Source organism: Frieseomelitta varia, unplaced genomic scaffold, assembly GCF_011392965.1.
Source record: "Frieseomelitta varia isolate USP_RPSP 00005682 unplaced genomic scaffold, Fvar_1.2 scaffold_867, whole genome shotgun sequence".
NCBI lineage: Eukaryota > Metazoa > Arthropoda > Insecta > Hymenoptera > Apidae > Frieseomelitta > Frieseomelitta varia.
In genome coordinates this window covers 92,790-104,164 of record NW_025110664.1, presented here as the reverse complement: position 1 = coordinate 104,164, position 11,375 = coordinate 92,790, and the positions used below count along the sequence as shown (strand labels likewise).

At 42.8% G+C, this 11,375-nt stretch overlaps 2 protein-coding genes across 2 annotated transcripts in view; one reads left to right on the top strand and one right to left on the bottom strand.

Annotated features, from left to right (window-relative positions):
* Positions 1–3,848, top strand: part of LOC122536701 (homeobox protein goosecoid-like) — a 6,444-nt gene extending 2,596 nt beyond the window's left edge. Inside the window, exons 2-3 of the mRNA XM_043669275.1 lie at positions 111–400; positions 3,381–3,848. Of these exons, the coding sequence (XP_043525210.1) occupies positions 111–400; positions 3,381–3,596 (506 nt within the window). The 3' untranslated portion in view covers positions 3,597–3,848. The remainder of the gene's footprint in view (positions 1–110; positions 401–3,380) is intronic.
* A 1,155-nt stretch (positions 3,849–5,003) lies between these two features.
* Positions 5,004–9,082, bottom strand: LOC122536726. The gene is made up of 4 exons (XM_043669328.1): positions 8,758–9,082; positions 8,461–8,686; positions 7,542–8,041; positions 5,004–6,843 (listed from the first exon to the last, which is right to left on the bottom strand). Exons 1-4 carry the CDS (start codon positions 9,069–9,071, stop codon positions 5,004–5,006), a joined length of 2,880 nt encoding a protein of 959 aa, XP_043525263.1. The 5' UTR covers positions 9,072–9,082.
* Between the last annotated feature and the right edge of the window lie 2,293 nt (positions 9,083–11,375).

The following is an 11,375-nucleotide window of genomic DNA, read 5'->3' as shown; positions in this document are numbered from 1 at the left end:
TTTTTTGGTCGCAGAGAGAGATTTCGTTACAGAGGGATTATTTTAGAGAATATGGCGCTACTGGGGATGGATTTAATCTAACATCGGGAAATTCTTTTGTTTCGTTTCAGCCGCGGCGTATCCTAGTTTATACTCCGGCGGCTACGTGGCAGCAATGGCAGCCGCCGGCGTTTCGCTTCATGGTCAACCGGCCTTCTATCACGCGGCTCATCCCTATCAAATAAATCCGAGCGCAGCGGCGGTGGGACCGATGGCGAAGAGGAAGCGCCGCCATAGGACAATATTCACGGAGGAACAGCTGGAGCAACTGGAAGCCACTTTCGACAAGACACATTATCCGGACGTGATACTGAGAGAGCAACTCGCGCTTCAGGTCGATCTTAAGGAAGAACGAATCGAGGTGAGTTTCGAGAGAGATAGGGCAACGATGAATATTTCAGCAGGAACGTAATAGAATTAGACTCTGCTGACTAATAGCCTCAATTATTGTTAACTAGTTAGCGGTACGTTCGTCTTCCTCTGTGTTTGATCGCGGGAAACTCGATAGCGTCGTGAGAATTTCAGAAAAAAAAAAAACGAACCCTCGAAGCTCTGGTAATCTGGTAGCTATTTAAATTGACAAATTATTGTCTTAGACCTGGGTGAATATTAGGTTTTCGTTTGACAAACATTGACCATTCGGATCGTCGGGGCATAATTTGTACCGATGACAAAACGCTTCTCCACTTTTTCACCATCTCGAGGACTCTGACTGCCTTCGCTGCCTTAATGCATCGACAACGACGACTCCATAATTCTTTAACACGGTCATTAAAATTATTTGCGGCCAGTACTTATTGGCGGACGCTTGACTCGAGGCAACAAGTTGCATGCTAGATTAAAAGCTTTGCCGATAATGTGTTTACTTCAATTATATGTGTGCCCGATCGTGTATGTGTCACACACATACATGCAGAAGCACACAAAGCACGCCAGGAAGGGGCGTAGAATTTATAACACGATGTATTTAAAGTCGCGAGACGATTTACATTGCGCGCAATCGTCAATTTGTCACGAGGTGACCTTATAATTTATCGAAGCCCGAATTCACTGTTCGTCGGATTAATCGAACAAACGTTTTTCTTTTTTTTTTTTTCTTCTTTCCTCTTTATTATTAACCAAACATCGCGCGTAACGGCTCTCCTACATCGTCGGGCTTCGTGTTGGCCGGAATTAAAATCGGTTGCTGCTCAATGGAATGAATCGCGCGTCGCTCTGAACGAGGACGTTCAGAAGGACTTAGGACCGTGTCATTGAAACTGGATTGTCAAAGAACCCTTTTCTGCCACGCTATTGTGACTCTATTTAAAAAGAAGATCGATGCTCACTTTCAGTTTGCTGCTTTCTCAAGGAGCGGACGCGTTTCGTTTCTCAAGGAGACGAAACTAACGCAAGAGTTGTTTTAACCACGTGCCACGTAGCACGCCGAGAACTTTTTGTCCCGAAATTGCAATATTTTCTCAATTTTTTTTAAGTACGTTACTTCTCAATAATTTCTATCCACGTGATATCATGCCGACGAGGTCGAAAGGAAAGCGACGAACTGTTGTATACGGTTTCGGTCACTCGTTATGGTCCGCAATCGCAGAATTTTTATCGTCGAATGACAATGTTCTCGAACGCGTGGTCTTTCTGCTTGTAAACGTGTCTGGAATCACGAAAATTTGTCGGAAATTACTGAAGGTACTAAACTCTGGACCGGGTTATCACGATCACGCGATAATGGAACGCGGGTGGAATCAATGGACGTCTTTATTCGTTGCGCGGCAATTTGTTTCGAACAATCGTACAATCCCAAAGTCATTCACACTTATCGTGGACCAACAGAGACCACCCGCGTCGTCGGCCTTGCCAAAGGAAATCCCTTGTCTCGAGAGTTTTTAAAGACTTTGAAACAACATATACCTGCAGCGCACCTGCCGCATCGAGGCATGAGTGTTCGGTGTTTGTACAGAATTAGTAGAAAGGCGACTTTGAAAAAAAAGCAGAGGAGAGAAGAAGGGTGGAAGGGGGGTGGGGGAGGGGGAGAATGTGGAGAATGTGGAGAGATATAAAAGGAGAGACTCGGGAGAACGGCCTAAAGCATTGAGCCCGCGTCTTCACTCTGTTTGGAAAGAAGCACGAGGTTGTTTGCTCGTGCGACGGTCTATTCCTATCTTCTGTGATTGCATCAACAAGAATGCAGCGAAACACAAACGACACAGACGACACGTCGTAAAAGCAGAAGCGTAAAAACCTTGACGTCTAAGATATTCGTGGACAAAGTCGATGGATAATCTATCGATTCCACGAGAGCGATGAAAACATTCACTCACAGTGCACATCGTAGATATTTAGACCGGTAGAGGTATTAAGGAAAGCTTAACAAGGTGACACACACATACGCGCGTGCAGAAGAATATTTTGCATAAATTTTGCACGACGGTTTTTGCACGACGGTTTTGACAAATATCGTGAAACACGTCGGGGAAAATATGTTTGATACAGATAGAATACTGAGGTGTGTGATTATTGCATAATTCAACGGATAAGAGGCAGGACCAATGCGATATTCGAAACGATGAGGCATCCTATCGGTAACAAACAAGAGAGAGAGAGAGAGATATCGATTGTTTGGGCGTTTCGTTTTAAATCGAGTCGGACAAGCGTGATGGACGAATGCTGATTTCGAATGTGGGATGAAGCCTTTTGATCTTCGACGGCTCCCTCGCCTCGTTAAGAGTTCTATCAACGAGATACGCCGACGAGCAGGTAAACGAGGTTATCAATTAAACGAGGTTCTACCTGCCGTGATTGAAATTAAGGTTTAGTCGTTACAGCGTTGGCACACCGATAACTGAATATGAACCGTGAAACGAGCGAGGCGTTACAATTGGAATGTCATTAATCATAGTAATCAATCCATAAATCCTAATATAATTGTACGAAATAATTAGAAGATTTAAACTACATATCTGAACAACGCGCGACATTCTCTCTTTCAGTGAGAAAAATCAATATGCTATCACGAATCTTTATAAATTATTTTTGTAATTATTTTCAGTAATCTTCTAGGTTTCGATATTCGATTCTTTAAATTTATCACTTTACGACGTTCACTGTTATAGTTGTGCATTAAGAAAAAAAAAATTTTATTAAAACAGCTGCCCTTAATGTGGCAAACTTAAAAGTGATAGAAAGAGAGAGAGAGAGAGAGATAAAAAAGAAAGAACCAAAAAAATCGCGAGGGATGGAACTATTTACACGTTTCACGCCTCGATTCCATTTCAAGCGTTTTCCCAACATAAAGAAACATCGCTGGAACACGATGAGCTCCCCTCATCAAACATTTCCTATTCCAGGTGTGGTTCAAGAACCGACGTGCCAAGTGGCGTAAACAGAAACGGGAAGAGCAGGAACGTATGCGGAAACTTCAACTGGAACAACGTCAGCGCGCCGACGACAACGTTCCAACGCCTACGGTCAAGGTGGCCGAGCATTTGACGCTGGCCAGGCAGCAACAGCAACAGCAACAACACGAACAAGACACCGACAGCTCGGACCTCGAAGTGGCGTAGTCAAGATATCGGTTGTAAAATTATTCTTAAAGTTTCTTCTGTCTTTACGTTCCTCTTTCTCTTTTCTTTTCTTTTCTTTTTTTCATTTTTTGTTTCGTCGACGGTCAAAAAGATTCGAAACACCGGACAGGTGTGTTTCTTTCCTACCCTCGTGCAGGGGACAGACGTGTAAATACCGAATTAGGATGTAAATATGTTTGTACATATAGCCTACGATCGATGTGTATAATAGGTAGTGAAATAAATTATTGATTCGAGATACACAGATATCAGATGGCATTTTACTTTCACTTTCCGTGATTTCTGTGATTTCCGTTCTTTGGAAAAAGTAGATGAATGGTTGGAAGCTGTTTCTAAAAATTAGAAACTGCGGAAACTGCACTTCCAAGAAATGGAAAAATTTCTTTTAGAAAAATTAAGAATGACGTTTTATGAAAAGCCTTCGATCGAGAATTAAGAGAGTATCGTCTCAATTTGCTCTGTTCTTTTTACAAATAATACTATTTTTTATAAACCTAATATTAAACAACGGTGAAAAGTCAGATTTTTCAAGAAAAACAAAAAAAAAAAAAATTCCGTGTGATCGCTTTCGCCGCAGGAATGTACGTATACTCTGCGCAGAGAATGTCCCGCGTTACAGATCAGTGATTAAAATCCCTGGGCAGTTTCCAACGGGCGTTTGTAGTTGAAACTTAGTTCGACGTGCCTTGACGATTATATTATTAGTATTGTGCGATAGGAGTGAAAGAGCAGCTAGACCGGCGGTAGCGCCAGTTCATGGACACCGTAAGTTTCGCCGCGCGAGAGGAAAGTTCGAGCCAAGTTCGGGGTAAGTACATAAATCCCGACGGCGACCGAGAACTAAGAGGTTCTCTTGTGGTACAACTTTAATAAGTTCCGCGCCGTTGCTGCACTGAGACCTAAAGACGATCGACTTAACCACCGGCTTCTTTTCGCTCTTCTGTTCCTAAAAGATTCTGATCCTTTATTTTTTTCTCTTCTATCTCCTAAATTCGAAATCGACCAATTTTTTCCCTGTGGTTTCTTCCTTCATTCCGATTACCATGTGGTTACACGACAGATTTCGTTTGCACACGAGCAAAGCCTCTCGAGGGTAAGTTCGTGCGTGCGAAAATGAAACAAGTACTGTAAGATCCGGGTAGATAATTGCAAAATTTATTCCACTTGCTTCTTCTACGATGAAGCTCGATGATATTTCTTTGAAGTTATTTGATTTAAAATATTACGATTAATAGAACAGATACGTGAAATTATTAATAGACAATGTCATATTTATTCAATTGGTACAACAATGTCGACGAAACTAAAAAGCTTCGTCACATTCTTGAGACGTGGCATTTAAAACGAATTACATTCGCGAGTGTAACAGAGGACAGAAACGAACGATCATCTTTCACCCTTGCAGCATAACTTATCGATAAGTCGTGTGGTTTCCGCTCTCTTGTGCTTCCACTTTTTCATCTGTTTTTTCTTCTCCTCGTCGTACGGACACTCCACTTTAGTCACCCTTTTAGCTCTGTCTTTCTTCTCTTTCTTCTCGGCTCTCGTAACGGGGAACGCGGAGGGGCCTACATCGACGACCTTCAATATTTCGATAGGGTTCAGAGCAAACTGGCTGCATTCCGGCGAGCCAATAGTCAATACAAGGACCGTGATGAACTTCAATAAATACGTGGCTCTCAACAGATAAACCGCTCCCTCGCCGTACGAGAACAGCGGCGGGCCCAAAGAGTTCACGTCGCACATGTAATAAGCGCCGCAGAATTTGAACACGCCAAGACAGGAGCTTTCGCACGTCAGAATGCCAAACTTATACTTCAAGAACATTTGCTCCAAAGATTGCCACAGATACTTTCCAGATTTCGCGTACAACCGGCCGCAAATCGCTGGCAGAACCTTCGCTTCGAACATCGTCTCGCCGATCTTGAAATGGCTCATCAAATACCTGTTCCAACAGCTCACGTAGCTGTACTCGGTCCTCGCCGACTTGAACTCGGCTTCCAGTCTACTGTGCGTGTAATATCTGTCGCCGCACATGACGATCACGTCCAGCGTCTTCGAGCTCCAATATTCAGGCGCCGTGATTCTCGTCATGCCAGCGCAGACAACGTAACAAGCGTACGTCTGCATCCCGCGGTTTTCCATCTCGAACACACCGTCCGTAATGTGAATCTCGCCCCACAGAGAAAATAATTTGTTCGACTCCTCCACGACGTACTGATGCCAGCGCATCTTCCCCAGGCCGTATTCCTTCGTGCCTTTCCTCTTCTGCGGTACAGCCAGAGACTTGGTCCAGGTGATCTTGTACAGTTTCAGCCACGTAGGCTTTTCGATCGATTCTTTCAAATCGCCTTCTTCTTGCTCGATCGTGCACGGATCTCTCATGTCCAGAGGATCGAAAGGACAATCGTCGATGGTCTTCCGCTTCACGTACCGTTTCGCTGGCTTCGGCGCGCCTCGTTGCAACAGCCTGAGGTTGTGGATCTGGCAGCAAAGGTGGGACACGTGGAAAATTTGGATCGCGTAGAATTTTTCTTCCTCCGGTTGTCGAGCTTGGTTGCTCGGTTGTTTCGACTCGATTTCACTTTCCGTCGTCGCTGATAATTCCGTACCTTCTGCGGATGTCTCGGCCATTCCCGACTTCTTCTCCGGTTTTGGAGTTGCGTAAACGTAGGCTCTTAGTAAGAGAATCATCAGATGCCTGGTGAGAGATTGCTTGGAACAGAACTTCATGATGCAAGCGTACCCACTGTCGTCCCAGTAGCCGAATTTGTCGCATCGATACGGATTGTACAGGTACCAGAACAGATTGTCCTTCCAGAACGCCACGGAGAATCGAGCGGTGCGGAATATACAGTTACGATAACGTACTTTCAGTTTGTCGAGCCAATCCTGGATCCTTTTGACGCCTCTGTGAACTGGCGCTGTTTGCTCGTCGGTTATCTTCTCCGAGCCGATCTCCAGCTGAACGTTCATCAGCTCGCTTCGTTCCAGAATCGTTTTCCGCCGCATGTTCCTCTCCTCGTAATCGCATGGGATGTCGGTGACGATTGGAACGTCGTTCAACTCTTGAATTAATCTCACCTCGATGCTGTACTTGTAGTTGTACACGACAATGTCGTCGAATCGTTGCTTGTCTTTGACATTGATCATGCCCATGTGTGTGTACAGCATCCACGCATGGTCGTAGATGTAATCGATGTTCGCGCTCCAAGCGTACTTGTATCTTGCAGACACACGTCGATTCGTTGAACGTTATTAATAAAATTTGCACGTTGCGCGATTTAATTTAATTGTAAAAGGTTAAAGGTAAAGTGATCTACATGCATGGAGAGGGAAATATTACAACGTAGGTTTCCTTGATATTGAACACTGTTTAAGAGAATTGAAATTACACGTTAAATATAGGATATCTTCGTTTTAATTAAAATAGAATTCCATACGCGCGCGAGTTTATATTCGCGCAGAGCCCTCCGATGGAAACTTTTCTACGATGCGTTCGACGAAAAATTTGTAAAAAAATTCCGAAGTTTATAAAGAAAAAAAAAAAGAAGAAAAAAAAAAAGAATCACGACTTGAGCCATCCAACATCCAAGATTTTTAACATGGCTAGGATTATTAAAGACTTTCGATCTCTTCAATTAATTCTCTGAACTAAATGTACAATGCGTAAAGCAATGCTCTTTCGCAAATATGACGTAACATTGTTTCCTTTACATTTACAGTTTCATTTTTAGCTGTTTGCATTTATTGTTTGTTTCGCGTTCATTTTTTTCTTACGTTACTTTCCTTCCTCGGCAGGTTCCCTCCCTCCCTCCCGTTTAAATAAATAAATAAGCAAATGAGAAAACAGGTAAAAAGGTAAGAAGCAAAACTGGAAAACTTAAAAATCCAAATCCAAAGCTAAACAAATTCAACAAATACCTCAGCTGTGTTTTAACCAGGAGGGAAACGATCGCTTGGTAGAAGCAGAACTTCCACGTTTTTCTGCGCGTTCGTAGAACTCCCAGTTCAGGCAAGTGCATACCCTTCAACCCACGAAGACACACATCGGCATAGATTCTGTTTCCCTGCGTTTTCGAGGGTAACTCGAAAATTATGTAATCACCGTTAACTAAACCGGGCTGTTCGCCGGCAGCGCGATCGACAGACATCTTGCACGGCGGAGGACACGATTGCGGGATTCGTGCATGACCCAATTCCTTGCGATCGGAATAATCTTTGGTTGGGTCTTCGAAAACATCGCGCACGTCGGCCGGATCGCAGGGAAACAGATCTTTCCGTTCCTTTCGCTTCTGTCTTCGCCTCTCTAGCAATTCGTTCGTCATGTCTCTCGTTGTGCACGGCCACATGCCTGGCCATTTCTCGCTGTCGATTCTCGATACTGGCGCCTCTACAGCGGTGTCTGATTTGGAAGAGTGCACCTGAAGAATTGTCAAGAATTGTTTTCCGTACCTCTAAACATACGTTTCACTTTCTTGTTAATTTCGGTTGATTGTTGGATTGTTTCACACGCACTCGTCTCGAAACAGAAATTTCAGATCACGTCTGAACTCTGAGGTTAAAATTCGAATTGTTATTTTAAATGTTCCCAAAGCTTGAATATTCACGTCGAGAATTCTTTGTTCCAAAATTGTAACATTTTCTCAGTTCCAAGTATGTTTAAGTGAAACAAGTAATAAATTTGTTACTTCTCGGTAATTTCTATCCAGTGATGTTCATACCGACGAGTTCAACAAAGAAAGCGACGAATTCTATTGTATACGGTTCGGTCACTCGTTACGGTCCGCAATCAGTTACCAGCGCAAGCGGTCAAGTCCGTCTAATGACAGTTTATACTAACAGGCAGATTCGCGCGCATGTTTCGCCAGATTCGTATCAGCTTCGATCGGTCCATCTTGTCAGGTAACTTGAACTGTTCTTTCATCTGAAAGGCATTGAGTGGCAAACACTTGTGGTGCGCGGTCAGATCTTCCTCCGAATGAACCCGCGGGAATTTCTTAAGATCGGCAGGCTTCCTGTGTTTCATAAAATCGTCCATCTCGCGTTCTTGGTAGCCTTCCACGAATCTGAGAAAATCGTGAATCGTGGTGACGCGTTGCGAGAGTAGTTCGCGAAACGAATCTAGCCGCTTCCTTACGTTTTCGCATAAAGCTGCCAAAGAGGCACGTCGCATTTCCACTTCTGTCTCATACACCGTTCCATCTCACTTCTCACTTTCTTTCCTCTGCGTTTCTTTCTAACCTCCTCTCGTGCTTCCTCGGCTTCTTCCACGGTGCCCACATCTTCCCCTTCTTTTACGAATTCCTCCTCGGTTTCAGTTTCCTCGTAGCCCTCAGTTTCATCTGCTTCCTCCTCCTCAGTGTCCTCTGTATCCTCCGTAACTTGCAGATCCGTGGTATCATCGAGATACTCGGTCGTAGTATCTTCATCGGTTGGCTCAACCTCAGCCATTTCCGCCTGATTCCTTATATTTACTTCTTTGTCGATAAATTATCCCGCAGCTCGCAGTTTCTCACGTTTTCACACCACTCCACATCGCAGCTTTTAAATGTATACTTCACAATTTAACACGGTTTCGCCAAATTTGCGGATATTTTATCTCAGTCAAATTAAATCAACTCATTTTTTTTTTTTTTTTTTTTTTTTTCTTTTTAAATAGAGTTACACGAGGTTAATATTTCACGATAATTTAGACGGTAAAATTAAACGATTATTCTGAATTATTCTTTTTATATCGTTCTGCGTGGTGTATCATCGTCAATAGATGATTTCTTAACCGCGATTCAATGGGAAATTTCGATATATAACCTAACAACTGATAAGCAGCATCGAGTCGTACACGTATGTGACACACGGTCTTCTCATGGAATTTGAATTTGTCAGCGGAAAGTATTTCCGGAGCGAAAAATTGAAAAATAATTTTGTTCTGTATGTCAAATTGATTCGTATCGAATCGGGTGGTGGAATGAGGGGAGACGAGACGAGGGATGAGGGAAACGAGAAAGGAGGGGAAAAGGGTAGAAAAAACGCTGTAATAAAAATGCTTTATTGACTCTCTTGCGTTCTACGAGTCTATTTAATAACGAAGGAATTGTGTCGCGCTTGGAAAAAAATTTTCTCCCTCGGCCCCCTCCCCGTTTAAATATACTTTCCGAAAAATATGAATAACCGTTCGGGGAATGTCGGGACCGGACCGGTGGGGAAGCTGAACAAATGCTGCTTCTCAAAAGGCTGACGAAAGATTTAAAGTGTTCCGTTCTGTGATTTTGTAATTATTTTCCACCGGAGTAGACGAAACCTTAAAACGGCAAGCAATCTCAGCGCGCGAAGCCGGACCGCGACGCAAAATTTTCAAAGTGTTTATAAAATTACGCTGACACACGATGGAAATAACGTGAAACCTTACTTTTAGGGTAATATTCTGATCATTATTGGATTTAGGAGCCCCGCGCATGCACCGACCGCAAATAATTCTTGCTGCGAAACGCTTTGAAACGTTTATTTCCGTCATTTAGGGAGAAGAAAATGAAAAGATGCGGCATTTAAAAACGTATTTTACATAAAAAAAAAAAAAAAATTTGCATCAACGTTGGACACTTTGAAAATTCGTGGCAGCGAACGTTCGAGCATGAACGAAATGTATAAATTAATAATTAAAAGCGGCATCGATGAAATCGACAAACTATAAATTTATGCTGCCTATTAAAAGATATAATTTAAAAGTGATAACATTTAGGCGAAAATTTCCAATGAGATCGAACACATTTCATTCCTGAATGAAAAAAAAAAAAAAAAGAAACAATCACAGCGAGACAATAAAATCACTGGAAATATTTTTCTGGTTAAATGGCAGATACAGCGACAGATCGTCGAAATGGAGTGGTCTTTTCGAACTGTGAGTGCAGCTATTCTTTAACGGCGCAGCTATCTATCGAGATAACGAAAATGGAGCAGGGTATCTTTGCTCGATTTTTCCAGTAAAACGAGAAGAAGAAGAAGAAGAAGAAGAAGAAGAAGAAGAAGTTCGAACGGGTCCCAACGATGTATCCCGTGGGAATCCAAGCAGCAGTCGAAGTCAAAGTGAATTTGAAGCTGAAATCGGCCTGATCCCCGCAAGGTTCCACGATGGAGCGAAGTTTCGCCGAGCAAATCAAAGATCAAGACAACTCGCTCGGTGAAATTTTAATGAACCAGACCACGGTGCACACAGTTCCATCGAGAAAAGGTGAATCGATCGGTCGAACGGTATACGGCTAAATCTCGAAAGCTCCGGTTGAAATGAATTATTACCCGCGGAGAAGAGACGTACCCCCAGCCACGTAGTATGAATTCCGAATGTACCCCGAATGTCGACGCAGATTTCAACAATTTCGATATTTAAATTACTTTCGAAACTCAATATTAACGCGTACTTATTCCATGGGTTTCCCCTACATTTGCATATTAATATATTTGTTCTTTAATTAATAATTGCTCCGCGGAAGCACCGGTTTCACTGTTTCCATGTACAGGGTGTGATAGAATTGTAAAAAAAAAAAAAGAAAAAAAAAATGAACTTGATTGAATAGTAAGGATTCCAGAAGCGAAGGTAAGGAAAAGAGGGAATTAATTGTGACGAACATAGTTCTCACAGGTTGCAACAAATAATTTACTGTAATAATATCCTCGTTTCGAAGTAGAATCTCGAAAAGAAAATTTCCGATACATTATTCACTCGTGTATGTCCTTCCTTCCATTTTGTTGCGCGAAGCTGTA